Raw genomic sequence first — 18063 nt, forward strand, 5'->3', positions numbered from 1 at the left:
CATTAAAATCTGTTAACATTTGTTGATATATTTGAAATAGAAAAATCATCCTTGAGCAGTTCTGAACTGAAAGACACTGTTAAACCCAAAGAGAAAATGAGAAAAACTAAAACAAACACACAAACAAAAACTGAATAGAGGGAAACATATTAGATTATGTTGCCTACAGTTCTTAATACACATAAATTGATTAGAAAAAACGGTTAAGATGATGACTAAAAAATAATGAATGTGAAACAGCAATAATACAAACTCATCAAATGAAAAGCCAATTTACAAGTTCATACAATAATGAAAGTTTTGTACATGGACAGTCATCTCTTTCCATCACTAAAAATACCAGTGGGAGCTGTTGCAGATTTTCAACTGCAAAAGGAAAAGAGGGGGGAAAAAAGGAAAAAAATAAATAAATACATAAAATAAAATGCTAGGACAGTAGAAAAGAAAAACTAGAGGACCAGAAAAGAAAAGGTTAGTTTATGGTATAATATCCACCATTGGGTAACAACCAGCTTGACCCACTGAAGTCAAACCTTATTTAGCTAAAAGGGTCACACTGGATGCAATTCTTAAAGACATTAGCAATATAAGAAGAAAATGAATGGACATACAATACAGAACATGAAGTACTTTCTAGGAGGGCAAACATAAAATGTTTCAAGTATTTTCTCAAAAGGTTTAAAAGTTACAATTTAATATAGGAAAAATTTAATGTAAATTCTACCACCTCATATACAAGCTGAGATTTAGATAAGCTTACTTTTTTATTTTTTTTTTGAGTTGGCAGCTTTGTATTTATTCAATCAGTGTACCTGGTAATTGTAGTTGTGTCCCGGTAGAGATATATATATATATATTTTTTAATTCAGTTTTATTGAAATATATTCACATACCATACAATCATCCATGGTACACAATCAACTGTTCACAGTACTATCATATACTTATGCATTCATCACCACAATCTATTTCTGAACATTTTCCTTACATCAGAAAGAATCAGAAGAGAAAAAAAAAAAGTAAAAAAAGAACACCCAAACCATCCCCCCCATCCCACCCTATTTGTCATTCAGTTTTTATCCCCATTTTTCTACTCATCCATCCATACACTAGATAAAGGGAGTGTGATCTACAAGGTTTTCACAATCACACTGTCACCCCTTGTAATCTACATTATTATATAATCGTCTTCAGGAGTCCAGACTACTGGGTTGGAGTTTGGTGGTTTCAGATATTTACTTCTAGCTATTCCAATACATTAAAACCTAAGAGGTGTTATCTATATAGTGCGTAAGAATGTCCACCAGAGTGACCTCTCAACTCCATTTGAAATCTCAGCCACTGAAACTATTTCATTTTGCAACTCCTTGTGGTCAAGAAGATATTTTAAAAAAATATTTTAATACCTTTTCTTCAGCAAGGAATCACAGTATCGAGCCAGCAATTCAGGGGATTTACTGGATGACTGAGCCATTTTGGTAACTGCATTGTTGTTTATGAAGCGACCACAAGCCTGTGAATTATATAAAATATAGTTAGAGAAAAATTTCCTATCCATATATATTATAGGAAAGTTACAATAATAATATACCTACTTTATCAAGGGCAGCCACAAAGCCAGCGTCGTTGTTGAATGCTGACATGACCAGGGCGTTATATTTTTTATGAACATCCAACACTGTCTGTACATACATTTTGGGGTCCTTCAAAAGAGGGAAAAACAGAAAGAAAAGAAGGTTAGTGGGGATAAAGTTGTTTATCAGTATGCTATTATAAAATATTCCAAAGAGTTTAGACACTTTTAAGAAGTCAACAAGTAAAATCAAGAAATACATTTGGTTCCATCACTGAAATGCATAGGGCATTTTGTTTATATATACCTATACCTATAATTAATAAAATAGAATACCTCCGCACTTGCAACTAAATACTGTTTTCAAGCTTGCATTTAAAACTAATAGTACAAAGAAACTGTCAGAGGATATGGAGAATATGTAAGTTCACAGAGACAGATTAGAGTGCAGGCTGTCATGGGCGGGAGGGAGGTGGCAGGGGGAGCAGATGCAAAATGGATGTAGGTTTTCTGCTGAGGGAGATGGGAAGGTCTTGGGAGTGGAGGGTAATGAGGATACCGCTACACAATAAATGTGATTAATCCCACTGAATGGTATGCTTGGGAGCAACTGAGATGGGAGAGTTTTTGTTGTATATATGTTCCCACAAATAAGAAAAAAAAAAGGGGGCAACTAAAGAGACAATGACCAAGGTGATACATGATCCTGGATAGGATCTAACAGGGGAGGACAGAAGCTCACAAATAAGTGTAGAGAGGCCAGAGCTGATCAGAGAGGAAGGATGTGGAAAACAGGCAGAGGATTTGCAGAGTTGATAGGGTAGGCAACAGGGAATTCCTAGACAAAGGAACAACATAATGGAAGAATTTAAAGATCAGCCACAGGAGAGGTTGTGCAGCAATTCAAAAGGAAGATAGTTACAAAAGAAAAAAAAAAAAAAAAAAAAAAGGAATTGATGCTGAGAATTCACTGCCTGCCAGACTCTGTGCCAAGCCCTTTACATGGACTGTCACAATCGCACTATGAGGGAGGTACAGTTTTTATAGATGAAGAAAATCAGTCATGATGGGGAACCTAGTCAAGTGTTTAACTGGCAAAACTAGGCTTGAACCCAGTTCATGATCTTTCCTTTTGAAAGGGAAAAAAGGCCTAGGTTACAAGTCAGAGAGACATGATACACTGCAAGGGATCACTGAAACTCTGGGTATATAAACAAACTTTCTCTTTATTTGCAAGAATGACTCACCATGAGGAGCAGACAGGGCCACAAACACACAAACATAACATGATATCACCTACTTAAGGAAGACTGACTGTCTAGCTTGTACTGCTTCTCCCTACATGTGCTTGGCCTGGTTCCCAGAAGCGATGACTTTAACTTCATGTGTCAAGAGTTTTCTGCTCATGCTTTTGCCTTGTCGTCAGTAGATTCCTTACAACCAGTAATGTTTCTCTGTTGTTTATTAAGCTTTAATTCTTGCAGGAGAAATTAAAATACTTTTCCTGTTTTGTCAATTTCTTGACCAATTTTCCTTGGGATTCCAGATTGGAAAGTTTCAAGTTTTCTGAGAAATACCCAGAAGACATTCCAACATGGAAACACAACACTACCCCAAGGGCAAAGACAACTTCAGACTCCAAATCCCAAGGTTCTTTCCACTTCAGATATCTGGTGAGTAAGTGAGGGTTTGAATGGCACCCAGACCAAGGGAATCATACACGAACACAATGAGCCTTGGGGAATCCCTAACACTTGAGGTCCAAAGAAAAGCTATCTAGGAACTTGGCAAGGCACACATAGAGACAGGAAACACATTAGGAGAACACAGAGGAGAAAATTTTAAGGAAAGAGCAGTTAGCAGTACCAAATATAGACAGATGTTAAAAAGTTGGGTGGATTTAGTAATTAGCAGGTACATGATGATCTTTAAAAGGTGTTTCAGAGGGTGACTGATTGCAGGGAGAGGCTAGATAATAAAAGCAACAGAGGTAAGGAAGGAGAAAACATCAGTGGGATCAAATGAATTTTTTTTGTTTTCTGTTTTTTTTTTTTCCAAAAAAATTAAGACTCGAATTTCTGAAGATTAAAAAAAGATGAACAGAATATTGTAATTGGTCTGTCTGATTCATGACCATCTGTTTTTTTTTCAAAACAGTACACGAAGTCACGTTTATATAAAAAAAACAACGCCTCTCAGAGCGTCCTTGAGGGATCTCATCCAACTCCCACCATTTCAATCATTGCTATTATGCCAATGACTGTCACATTTATGTCTCTAGACCAAACTTCTCCATTTGTCTTTAGATGTCTCACAGGACTCCTCTACACGTCAAGCTCTGCATGTCAAAAACGTTTTTTGGCTATCTCACTCTCGGCAAGTGACACCACCACTCTCACCCCAGTAGCTCAAGCCAGACACCAGGAATTACCTTAACTCCTCCTCCTTTCCAACGTCTACTCAATCAACAAAACCTGTCCATTAATTTTTTTCTCGTCACATTATGGGAAAATTTCAAATATATTCAAAATTATAAAGAATAGTAAAACTCACCCCCATCATCCAGCTTAAAAATGTTTCAAAATATAAAACCTTTCCATTCTAAAGTCTAACTACCTAACTCCTTCTCTTCATCTGCATTGTAACCATCCCAGTGTCTACTAGGCCACTATTACGTTTTCACCTGAACTACAACAACAAATCTAATTGGTCTTCTCACAGGAACTCTTCTTCATTTTAATCCATTTTCCACATCGGGAGCAAGTAATTTTTTAAAAATAATAATCTGATCTTGTCAATTCCATGTTTACATAACCCTTAATTGGTTTCCTCTGGCCCTTGGCATTAAGCCATTATTAACATGACTACGAGGTCTTCCATGATCTGGCTAGCTTCTATCTAAGCTTTCAGCTTTGCCTGATTCCACTTTCTCTCTGTGCTCTCTTCAAGGTGTACCAGATTTCTTGTTGGTAAAATGGGTGGTGTTTGTACCCACTGAGGGTTTGCTCTGCCTGTAATTCCCCCTTTGCCTGGCTAGCTCCAACTCTTCTCAGTTTCATTAAACAAGTTTTCCCGGTACTTCTTCAACAAGCTAGGCCTCCCTGAATGTACTGCCCAAATCCCATGGCAATACTAGTCATACTAGCAATTCATTGTTGGTGGATGGATGCCTTTCTAGGTGGGCATAAGCTCAAAGAAGCCGTGGGGACCATGTCTACATTGCTTACAACCACTGTGCTTAGAAGGGCCTTGTGTAGTGATACCAAATATTTCTTAAATGGCTACATTAAAGACATAATGATAATCATTACTTCCACTAAAAGGATAATTCTAAAGGACAACCACAAAGAGAAAATATACCTTAAGAACCTCCCATAACTACTATTTTCTCTTATCCTTTCTTAAAATATTAAACTAAATATCGCATTCAAAGAGGTTTCAGGGCATTATTTTATGGAAAGCGAGTATATATTTTGATATGATTTCTAAGTATCAGTTATGATCCTAAGTAATTCTGAAACACTCTAATACTTCCTAGTGACTCAGCAACATCCAAGAATATTGTCAAAAGAGGCATATGAGGGGTGCTAGGCCTGGGAGAGTATCCCTCACCATTTCATGTAAATAAATTGGTCCTCTCCAAGCCAACAGCAGACCTGAGCAGTCCTTGGAAACCCACTCTTATCTACAGCTACTTCTGAGGGTATGTTCTTCAAGCATCCAAATCTTTAAAAGGGTTTCTTTGAGGGCAGTCAGTCAACAATGTTAACAGGGTGCCCACAGTGGGCATGCCCAAAGAACCTTTCTCGGCACTAGAAACAGTCCCTACCGCTAGGTAATTTTTCTTTGAGAAGAAGAAAGAGAAAAGAAATGAAGACTCATTAATTAACAAAAACATATCAAATAATTCTTCTTTCCCATAAGCATTAACACTTGGTCTTTGGCGTTAACACTATCTCCGTGGAAAACAAAGAGAAGCTTAAGTTTTGGAAAAACATACACATATAAACTACAAAGAAAAACGAGCAACTCAGTTTTTCTGCATGAAGATGATATACTTTGACAAGTACCTGTGCAAAGTTTTAATTCTAGATTGGCTCCCCCACCCTCCCCAGCGTGTTTCTAAGGTGCCTCCTTCCACTGCCAGTTTGTATTTGCTCGGTTAGTTAATTTTGATATTAACTACTAGATAAAAAGAAGCAGGAAGATAAATCTGAAGCCTCAAAAATCACTAATATTCATTTATATTATATACAACATGCTAAAATACTTCAATTTAATAGTACATTTATAATATAATAGTTTGGGATTTTCCTAATAGGCTTTTTTGAATTCATCACCTAACTTCTTTCCGTAAGCAGAAATCACCAGTTCTTCAGACTGAATGTGGTTTAAAGTTTAAGATACTGAGGCAAAAAGACAAACAATTTAGCAAGTGTTCTCTATTATCATCATTTTAACCTCTGCCTACCTGCTACTTTCTGCTTCAATCAATCTCTTATATTTAATTTGTGATCATGGCTCTGAATCTCAGAAAGTAACTGGTACTGTTATCATTATCTTTGGAATCTGATTAAAAAAAAAAAAAACACTATGAATTTCTGATCCCTGATACATAACTGTGTGTGCTTTCATTTTTTTTATTAAATTCAGTTTTATTGAAATACATTCACACACCATACAATCATCCATGATATACAATCCACTGTCCACAGTATGATAACATAGTTATGCATTCATCACCACAATCTATCTCTGAACATTTTCCTTACATCAGAAAGAACCAGAACAAGAATAAAAAATAAAAGTGAAAAAAGAACACCCAAATCATCTCCCCATCCCACCCCGTTTGTCCTTTAGTTTTTATCCCCATTCCTCCACTCATCCATACACTAATGATAAAGGGGGTGTGATCCACGAGGTCTTCACAATCACACTGTCACCCCTTGTAATCTACATTATTATATAATTGTCTTCAGGAGTCCAGACTGCTGGGTTGGAGTTTGGTAGTTTCAGGTATTTACTTCTAGCTATTCCAATACATTAAAGCCTAAGAGGTGTTATCTATATAGTGCGTAAGAATGTCCACCAGAGTGACCTCTCGACTCCATTTGGAATCTCTCATGTGCTTTCATTTTTGAGCTCTTGCCTATATATGCTATACATGCCTGGTTATTCTCCTAGTTCTAGCTCATACATAAGTGTTCTTTCGATCCAAGATAAGGCTGAAGTCCTAGTCTTTGGCCTTTTATTATTACCAACTGTAAGTGGTGAGGTTCCAAGTCACTGGACTTAGGAGCTAAGTGATCAAGGAGGTGAAAATATTAAATTTTGGAAGCAGAATTAAGTGAGACTTGTCAGGAAAAACTGTGACTTCTCTGAAGAGAAAGAATTAGATTATCAGAGAGAATGATGTTTCAGAAAGTAATAAAGTTAGTTCAGAGACAGGAGTAGTGTACAGAGAAGATAAAGAGTAGGCAGCTTATTTCAATTAGTGATAGCTGAGAAAGAGAAAAGTTCATCACTAATTGGGCTTGAAACAACCAGGGGCCACTTCAGTATTTATAATTTTGTAACAAGGATTAAATTCTAATTTTATCTGATGTTGGGTATAAAGTTAGATTTGGGGACAGGTTTCCATAATTGGTTTGCTTATGAAATAAAGTCTTCCTTACAGATGAAAGAAGGGATATAAAAAAATGAAACAAGTCTTTTCATAGACTAGCTAATCTTAGACTCAAAAATGACACCAATGTATTTGTTTTCTTTGAGAAAATGGTTATTCTCCTCCTCCCATGACAAGATAGAAAATAAAATCCAAACATTCCTTATTTCCCTGAAGTTATGAATCTATAATTCACAAATTCAGTTATATCCTTTCTATGAACCAATTTACATTTTCAGCACATATCAACTGTTTGTGTCATTCAATTTCTAAATGTGACTTTACAGTAAAAAATTGTGCTTCCTTTTATCCTAAAACAACTCCTTGGTCCCTCCCTTTCTTCCTTTTCAACCTTCACTTAATTCACAAAACCTGTACATTTCTTTCGTTTTTTAAGAAACCTGTTTTATTATGGAAAATTTTCAAACATATTCAAACTTAGAAATAGTCAACTCACACTCGATTTTAAGGGATAGCCTCAATCTAACAAATCTAGAATTTTCTCATCCTGTCCTCTACAGACCCTTTTAAGATTCTATGGGTGTGTATTACATCTCCTTTTGACCAAACAATGCTGGGCTAGACTCCAAATGTAAGGTTGCCTAGCTAATTTGATCACTTCTTAGATTAATTGTTTGGATGATTTTCTTCTACTATTATCCACAGAATGTTTCAATCAGGACTACAGTTGTGTAAGGATGCATTTTTTTTTTTTTTTCAAAAAAGGGACTTTTCTTGGATATATAAACTAAACCCAACTGTGCTATAAATGCAGAGGTCTGTGTGACTCTATTCACTCTGGCGTCAGTTCTTACATAATTGGGTTTTTATAATTACTTCTAATTCAACCTCTCAATCCAAATCACAGAACTTTTTCATAGTTCTGATAAGGACCCAGATTCACTCCTTAGTCTTACACAGAAAAAATGTCCTTGTCAGGGTTACCTGACTATCTCTGCCTATAAAACCCTCCATGTTAGGTGCTGCCTTTTATAAGCACTATCATTCCCAATCCTGGAGCCGGCAGCTCCAAGCAGCTCCTAGAAAAATTCTCCTCCTGTTTCAATACAGCTTCTGTCAGCTTCACATAAACTTTCTTAACTTTGTTCCCCATTGAGAATCTATAGCCCACATCCATATTGTTAGACACAACAATCTTGTTGGATTACACTTCAATACCAACTAGACTAAGGAATCTAAATCAAAATATGATTTCCAAGAGGACTTTGTGTTTATTTGTTGCCATTTTTTATCCCAAAGACAAAGAATAACAGTCTTTGTAGGGGAGTACAATAGTACTCAGATTGCTGAGTGGATTATTTAAAAATTCAAAATGGAATAAACAGTATCATCAAGCATTGATTAATAAGTTTTAGCAAGTTTGCAATATTTGGCTCTTCCAACAGAATAGTTTTCCTGAACTTTATTTTGGTATTTTACTATAAGCTTGTGCCAAGGAAACTTATAAAATCACCCTATGTGAGTAAATATGATAACTCTGTACACATTACTCTAGGGTTCTCTTTATAATGAGCCATGGAGGATGTATTTGCAATTCTGAATGCCAAGAAAAGTTGTTCTTTTTCTGAGTTAGAGGTTTATTTTCTACAATTACTATGAATCAAACACCTGATTTATACTATAACCATAAAACTCCTAGAGGAAAACACAAGGGAATGTCTTCAGGCATGAGGAGCTCTCTACACTGACTAGAAACATTCAGAGGAGAATTTGTGACCCACCCTAACAAGAGTACTAGACTTCACTGCATGCACACTGGGTACTATCTTACACTTAGCTTCAGTTTGTTTCCTATCTTTATTTTTCTATCCCCTGATTTACTTCATTTATCCTGTCGTATTTTATGTATTGTATAAACAGCTCTAAATCCTGTTGGGAACAATGAGGAACAATGAGGGTATACTGACACCCTATTCTGTACAAGGCATTGTGCTAAGCTCTGAAGACAGAAAAATGGATAAAGCCAACTCTGCCAGAAGACATTTACACAGGCATTTAAAATATAAAGCAGTGGAAATGTCACAGAGGTAGTTCAATGTGCTGTGGCTCAAGGGGGAGATTCTACCACTGTGACTAAGATGGATCAAGAAGGGCTTCACAGAAGAAATGGCGTTTGAGCTGGGTTCTGAAAGATGAACAGATGTTTAAAAAAGAAAAAAAGAAGGAATGCATCCAAGCAGAGAGAAGAGAGGAGCTAGGAAGGTACAGCAAGGCGTATTTATGGAATGGTGAGTAATAGAGGATAAAATTGGAAAAGAGGCAGTGGCCATGTAGCAGAGGGTTTTTCCCATCATCATCATCAATGAACACTTCACTTTCTAGGTAAAATACTAGAAACTGAAATTATAAAGAGGTATGAGCTTTGTTCTAAAGGGATTTACAATCTACTGCAGAGGGACAGGAAATACAGGAAGTTACATACAAATATAGGGTGGTATATGAGAAATGTCTGTAAATGCTATAAGGATCTATGATGAAGGAATGATCACCCAGTGCTGGAATAGTTAATGGAAAGCTGTATTTAGAAAGGAGGACGTGAACTGGACTTAATAGCAGGACTAAGCCAAACAGAAAGCAGCGATGACTACACTACAGGTAGAAATAGTATGAGTACACATGAGGAGGTGTAAAATATTTGGGGAGGAATGAAGATATAACAGTTTGGCTCAAAAGGAGGGTTCATGAAGATGGGGGCAAATTAGAAAAAGATTCCAATTTAATATAATGTTGGAGATTTACTATATTATTGTAGGCAACAACTTATTTTGTTTTATTTAAAACAAAGTAGAAAGAATGAGAAGTGCAACTGTTAATGTGTTCAGTGATATTTTTCAAAGATTAAACTGCCAAGTACTATGAAGGATGAACTGTAATGGAAGAGACGCAAGACCATTTGGGAAATGAAGTGATGGGGGCCCAGACTGAGATAGTGGCACCGAATCTGGAAAGAAAACCCTTGGCGAGCCCAAGGAGGAAGAATCTCCATGCTCTAAAGACTCCTTAGAGAGGACACAGGAGCAGAAAACTTGCTGCTAAGGCTTGGGTGACAGGCAGGTTTCATCTTCAAGCCAGCTCTGTGTCGACAGAGACTAGAGTATTAGGTTGGGAAGGGTGTTCAGACTATGTCCAGATTCAGAACTAATGGACTGGCAATATTTTAACTAAACTAGGCAGATGAATTCATGGAGATCTGATGAAAAGATAACAATGAAGCATTTCAATTTAGAATCCTTACATCAAGTCTATTGCAGGAGTGCCATAAATGAAAATAATGGTTTCAATTTTATCTAACACTCCTTTGCTGTTGCCTGCCATTGTGTTGGCCTGTTGACGCCACCCAGCTTCACTGAATTAATTACTTTGGCAGATACAAAATTTAAAAAAACTAGCATGGGGTCAGACACATACTAGGAATCCAATCAAGTTTTGAAGATGCTCCCCTCAAGACCTTGCTAAGTGGACTGGAAATATCCACTGTATAATATAAATTATTGCCATGCTTTTGCCAATCTATGAAACACACAAGATCATCTTTCAAATTTTTTTTACTTCCACAAGTTTTTAACTGCCATTTAAAATGAACTAATTTATCATGCTGCCCCACCCTCTTCTTTCAATCTCATAACTGAAGCATGGGTAATGTGGCTATCAAAAATCTTTTATCCAATCCTTTGTTCAGCTCTAAACCAGTTCTTAACTCATACACAAAACATTCCCATTCATAAAGTCGTTTTTTTGTATACAAGGTTCCCAAAGTCCTACTGGTGCCCCAGTCCAATATGCTTATTTATTCTCCAGCACATTATCAGTTAAGCATAATTATTCTCAATAGTGATGACTGCTGAAGGCTGGAGATAATCTTCCACATTGGAACCCTGCAAGACGGTGGTAGAAGGGACCTACAATGCTCCACCTCAGCATCATTCAGCCTGGAAGCTACCCTGGTTCTCTGTATTCCAAGAGGAGCCCCTGAATCAGTCCCAGACGAAAAGGACTGCCTCAGCTTGCCTCGATCACAACCCACATTCCCAGAGTGTTGACGAGCATGTATATCAGGGTGCATGGTACAAGGAACAGCACATCTAAAAATAGCAAGTATTTTAAGAGCTCCCTTTTCAGTTACACTTCATTAAGGAGCATTGCCAGTTTTTATTTAAGTACTGAGAGGGAGATACTGTGAGGGAAATTCCCCTTGAGTCCATTATTCAGGACCAGTTTTCAATTTTTAAATCAGTGTTAACAATGAAAAAAAATCGTCTTAGGAAAAACTCATAAGTTTGAAGTATCTAACACCAAAAACATTTAAATTACAATACAAATTTGAAATGTGTACTACTGCAATCTAGGCCAGACTAATTAGCAATAAAATTGGTTTTATAAAGGTGTAAACATTTTAAGAACAATTTAAGAAACTTTTTAACCCTTAAAAAATCATTTAAGCAGTGCCTTTTATGGTCTTTAATATGCTAATTACAAACGATTCTCACAAAATTGGATCTCCACATGCAAAAGAATGAAAGTGGACCCCTACCTCACATCATACAAATATTAACTCAAAACCAATCAACGACCAAAATCTAAGAACTAAAACTACAAAACTCCTAGAAGAAAACATAGGGGAACATTTTCAGGACCTTATATTATTCAGCCAAAAAAAGGAATGAAGTTCTGACAGATGCTACAACATGGAAGAACCCTGAGGACATGTTGAGTGAAATAAACCAGACACAAAAGGACAAATATTGTATGATCTCACGTTTATAAAACAGTGTATGCAAATTCAGTCAGAAACTAGAATACAGGTTACCAGGGGCAGAGGTAGGGGGAATCGGAAGTTAATGTTTAACAGAGTTTCAGTTTAGGATGATGAGAAGTTTTGATAATAGATGGTGGTGATGGTAGCAAATATGAACGTAATTAACACCACCATACTATATACTTGAAAGAGGCTAAAACGGAAAATTTTATGTGGTATATATAAGTAATCAAAATAATTTTTTTTTAAAAAACCCATAGAACTATACAACACAAAGAGTGAATACTAACGTGGACTTTAGTTAATAATATAATTATAATAATCAGTTAAGCAGCACCTTATTTATGTCAGTTACCGATACACTATGTTTCAATTCAATTTGGCAAAAATATTTTAAACCTAAGAATTACGTTCTCAAAGTAGTTAAAGTTCACTATAAAATTATGTATAATTGTAATTTTTACTAACTGAAACAACCTCTTCTGTCTCCTGGTATTTTCAGAATGAGTGGGTTCTAGAAAACCATTATGGCACTGGTTGCAATGCATCTTTTACATTTATGACATATTTGATGAAAATTCATAGCTATTTAAGATTGTTTTTAGCAGCTGTATTTATTATTTCATATAACAAATATTCAAGCACTGCTGCGTCAAGCTAACCACTGGATATGCTGAAGTGAACAAGACACATGAGGGATTCTGCTGTCCTTGGTTTCCTGGAATTGAGGGGTTTTCCCATCGCTGGTGAAACAGGCAGCAGGTATGGACCCATACCGGAGAAGGCTGGGCAAAAAAAATCTATGCCTCAGCTGGAAACTCAAACCTATATCTCAACTAGAACTTTAGAAATAAGATAATAAAACAAATTCAAGAAAAACCTCCTTTGGCACAACAGGAAAGGTATATGCTTTCTTAAAGAAACGTTTTTCTCCATCAGAAAAATAATTTTAAATACACAGTTTCAAGAGCTTAATATAATACCGTAAATGTTCCAATACTGGGGACTTTACTTTTAAGCTTATGGTCAATTAAAACCTGGAGATCTTTCTCACAAAACCTACTGCTAAGCCAGTTTCTTCCCATCTTGTAGGCATAAAATTAATTATTTTGTAAACTTAAAGGAATGGCTTTACATTTTTGCCTCTAATAACTCCTATTTAAAAATTTCTTTTCATGTTAAGGGCTTTTGAGATCACAAAGAAATTTAATTCTATCCTCTTATCCCTCTAAATTTTGTAGTATATGAATTTGTCTTTTTCTAAATGATTGACAAAGATGTGGCAATTAGTGAAGTAGCGACTACCATAAATGAAAGTAAAAAGCAATCTTTCAAAAGATACCAGGGAAATAAGAATTTTTAAAAAATAAACTAAATATATTATTTTAAAAAATAATCATCATTTGTATGACTGCGTGGTATGTGAATATATCTCAATAAAATGAAGATTAAAAAAAAATAATAATCATCATTAAATGCAATAAAATCAGACAGATAAGTTTTCTGATTCAGACATAAAAACTAATTGTGACCTAGAAGTCTTCTTTGTTATTAGTTCCCCCAAATGCTATTAAAGTTCACAATAGGAACAAAACTGAAGACAACTTATCCATCTTTTAGAATCATGTGATACTTCCCATATAAAGTTACTACGTTAATTACAGATAACCTAGCAGTAATATTCTACGCAGCTCATTTTTGGGGGTTGGAGGTATGTAAGAGAAACATACATTTCAGGGCCTTACAGAGCACACAGACTGTCATCTTCAATTACAGGGTATTATTCAGATCAAACTTCTTGAAAGGCATAATTTGTGGATTTTAGGTGGCATGGCAAAAAGTTCTAGGAGTCCTTAGACTTTTCTTTCTGTGGAAGAATCCTCTCTCTTCTAGTATTAAAGGAATGTAATAGAAAAAAATAAAGAGGGGGGAAAAATCAAGAAATGATGCTCTTATTGCCTACAAAGTGTCAGAGAATAGTTTAGGAGGCATTTACACTAAACCAAGCTGTCTGTAAACCTCCTACTTCAAAAAGCCAAGAAAGTTCCAGGTCCTCTATGAAAGTTCTAGTGATAATCTTCCCACTCAGATTCTTAAATGGAGAAGCATAATACATGCCTTCAGTTCATGAATGAAAATAATTAGGCCTGATTTTCAATTAAATATTACTTACATTTAATGCGGCTTCTCCACACTTTTCAATTGCTGCAAGACCCTGATTATGAATGTGTGTCTCCAGAAGTTTTTTCAATTCTCCTAAGCCATCCTGGATTCTAGATACAAGATTATACATTCGACCCAAATCTGAAATAAGAGGAAGGCCATCATTATGCACTGAAACAAACTTTGCATGTTTACACCACTAATTATGCATGTACACTGGAATGAAAGGGGAAGATATTCTGAAATAAAATACCAAATAGTTTCAATACAGTGTATGCATTTTTCTTTTAAAAGTAACAATGAAGTCATGCTACTGAAAAACTTTATTTTTCTGTTAATATGAGAAACCACTAAAAAAAGAACAGAAAAAAAAATCTTATCAGAAAACATATCAAGTGCTTCCGAAAACTCTTAGGTTCTGTTATATTTTATGTCTGACACACAGTAGGCACTCAAATATTTGTTTAAAAATTGAATACATTGAAGATGAATATGAATATCCATCTCAGCTATATAAACAAATGAGTGACAAAAGGAACCTCAAAATTCTTCAATTAAAATATGTATAGCATATAGTTAAATTTATGAAGCCCTAAAAAGTACAGTTAACACTTAAGGGGGAAAAATCCCTAATTCAATCATAAATCTTTTATTGAGCTCTTAATAGGTCCAGTAAAACATATGAGGGAGAAGGAAAACAAATTATAGTTTTCCTGTCTTGAAGAATTTTTCAAGGAAAAACACTGAAGAAAAAATTGGGTGTGGTTAGCATGTAATGCTAAATTATGGAACACGTTATATTCCAAATTAACTTATACCAGATGGTCCACAAAAATCTGAAATCAATTTACAACAAGGAATAAAGATACACACATAAGACATCTTTTCGTAAATAACTAATGCTGAGCAAATATTTGGTTTTATCCCTATTCTTTAAATTTGTCCCAAGCTTTGCCATCTTCAATTTTTTTGTTTCAACTAGATCATTTTACCAGTATCATCTCCTTTGAACTCTTCATTTCCAAGCACTGAATTTGAAATATTGTACACTATAGTCTTAAATCCTTTAGTTGCCACCTTTGAATCTTTAACCTCATATTATCGGAATCCAAAGACAGCATCACACTAGGTTTGTTTTCAGTATAGGATAAAGAGAACAATTCTCCAGTAAGAGTCATCTCTAAGTCTTGACCATAAGTAAGAAAGCCTTTGCTAAGAGACCTGACATTACTGGTTTTGATGGCAGATGGCACCTGATCAGGACTCCAAAGCAGAGGTGTGTACACCGCTGGTCAACTGGGATGCTGCACTATCACAACCCAAAAGTTACTTAATAATGTTTAGTTTCTAGTTTTGCTTTTAAATTCTAGTTTTGAATTTTATTACATTATGTTCAGAGAACACAGCTTGTATGATATCTAAATGGAATTTATGAAACTTTATCTGCATTCTATGACAAGAATCTATTTCAAAAATAAAACGTGTGATTGAAAAGCATTCTGTGCTGTGTGTCATTCTCTGTATACGTTATATATCCAGCAGTTTCCACTTAGTACAGTAATATTCAGTTCTTTAATATCTACTTATTTTTGTCTATTTTATCAGTTTCCTGAGAGGGGTACATTAGAATTTCTAGCAGTTGTTAGTTTTTTATTTATTTTCAGGCTATACTGTTGGAAGCATATGCTCAATTTTTCTTTGTATCAGTCTAGCAACTCCTCTTGGTCCCTTACAATATTCTTTGCTTTGAATTCTATTATATTAGAGAGTAAGACTGCTACCCTAACCTTTTCATACTTGTCTAGTATATCTTTTCCTATCATTTGATTTTCAACTTTTTCTATTTCCTCCTTTTTGGGGTCTTCCCTGAAGAGGGGCCGATTTTTCTATGTATGGGTAGAAGGGTTTGCATTAAGTATGCATAAACTTTCCATAAATTATGACTTTAAAAAATTATGCTGGTGGATACCTTTAGCCAGGTTTAGGAACCTCCATCCTATTCCTGGACTCCTAGGAATTTTTATCATTAATAGATATGAAATTTTAAAAATGATCTTTCTTCATTTGAGACAATCGTTTATTTTTTCTTTAAATTTTATAAGATGAATATTTAATACATTTTAATATTCAACCATTTCTGAGTTGTGGAGACAATTCTAGCTAGGGCATGATGTATTATTATTTAAAAATATATTGCTAGATGCAATGTGTAGAATTTTGTTTCTGTAAATCTACAACATCCCTTACAACAAAAAAAATATTAATAAAATAACTCATAATAATAAAAAAAGAGGCCCCAATGGTTTTACAGGCAGTGTCTTCAAACCATTCAAGAAACAGATCATTTCGATTTCATACAAACTGTTGCACAAAATAAAAAGAGGAGGACATACCCCAGCTCATTTTATGAGATGAAAAGACCCTTGATATCCAAACCAAACAAGAATGAGAAAGAAAAATCACAGACAAATCTCACATAAACAGATATAAAAATTAAAAAATTTCTATTTTTAAAATTGCACCCATTACAGTCAAAATATTTTTGGATTTAAAAAAAAATTACAACCAAAGTCTGTCTTATTTGATAAATTAACATATTTCTATTTATTGTAACTAGTATAATTTGTCATCTTAATAATTTCCATTTTCTGTACCTTTTTCTCTTTCATTTAACAAGTGAGATTCTCTTTTGCTGATTTAAAAGTACTACAATCTGAGGCGGGGCAAGATGGCAGACTGGTGAGCTGTATGTTTTAGTTACTCCTCCAGGAAAGTAGGTAGAAAGCCAGGAACTGCGTGGACTGGACACCACACAGCAATCTGACTTTGGGCATACTTCATACAACACTCATGAAAACGTGGAACTGCTGAGATCAGCGAAATCTGTAAGTTTTTGCAGCCAGGGGACCCGCGCCCCTCGCTGCCAGGCTCAGTCCCGTGGGAGGAGGGGCTGTCAGCTCCGGGAAGGAGAAGGGAGAACTGCAGTGGCAGCCCTTATCGGAAACTCATTCTACTGATCCAAACTCCAACCATAGATAGACTGAGACCAGACACCAGAGAATCTGAGAGCAGCCAGCCCAGCAGAGAGGAGACAGACATAGAAAAAAACAGCACGAAAAACTCCAAAATAAAAATGGAGGATTTTTGGAGTTCTGGTGAACATAGAAAGGGGAAGGGCAGAGCTCAGGCCCTCAGGCTCATATGCAAATCGCGAAGAAAAGCTGATCTCTCTGCCCTGTGGACCTTTCCTTAATGGCCCTGGTTGCTTTGTCTCTTAGCATTTTAATAACCCATTAGATCTGTGAGGAGGGCCCTTTTTTTTTTTTTTTTTTATCCTTTTTTCTTTTTCTAAAACAATTACTCTAAGAAGCCCAATACAGAAAGGTTCAAAGACTTGCAATTTGGGCAGGTCAAGACAAGAGCAGAACTAAGAGAGCTCTGAGACAAAAGGGAATAATCCAGTGGCTGAGAAAATTCACTAAACACCACAACTTCCCAAGAAAAGGGGGGTGTCCGCTCACAGCCGTCATCCTGGTGGACAGGAAACACTCCTGCCCATCGCCAGCCCCATAGCCCAGAGCTGCTCCAGACAACCCAGTGTGACGGAAGTGCTTCAAATAACAGGCACACACCACAAAACTGGGCATGGACATTAGCCTTCCCTGCAACCTCAGCTGATTGTCCCAGAGTTGGGAAGGTGGAGCAGTGTGAATTAACAAAGCCCCATTCAGCCATCATTTCAGCAGACTGGGAGCCTCCCTACACAGCCCAGCAGCCCAGAACCGCCCTGGGGGGTCGGCACTCACCTGTGACACAGCACAGTCATCCCTCAACAGAGGACCCGGGGTGCACAGCCTGGAAGAGAGGCCCACTTGCAAGTCTCAG

General features: G+C 36.1%; 1 protein-coding gene across 4 annotated transcripts in view; it reads right to left on the reverse strand.

The window, feature by feature from the left end:
* The window catches only part of CUL1 (cullin 1), a 127757-nt gene that overhangs the window by 17289 nt on the left and 92405 nt on the right, over window positions 1-18063 (reverse strand). For all 4 annotated transcript variants that reach the window (XM_037835928.1, XM_037835926.1, XM_037835927.1 and 1 more), the window contains 3 exons: window positions 14189-14319; window positions 1596-1703; window positions 1407-1513 (listed from right to left, as the gene is read on the reverse strand). In XM_037835928.1, the coding sequence (XP_037691856.1) occupies window positions 1407-1513; window positions 1596-1703; window positions 14189-14319 (346 nt within the window). The remainder of the gene's footprint in view (window positions 1-1406; window positions 1514-1595; window positions 1704-14188; window positions 14320-18063) is intronic.

This window comes from Choloepus didactylus, chromosome 5, assembly GCF_015220235.1.
Source record: "Choloepus didactylus isolate mChoDid1 chromosome 5, mChoDid1.pri, whole genome shotgun sequence".
In the NCBI taxonomy this organism is placed as follows: domain Eukaryota; kingdom Metazoa; phylum Chordata; class Mammalia; order Pilosa; family Megalonychidae; genus Choloepus; species Choloepus didactylus.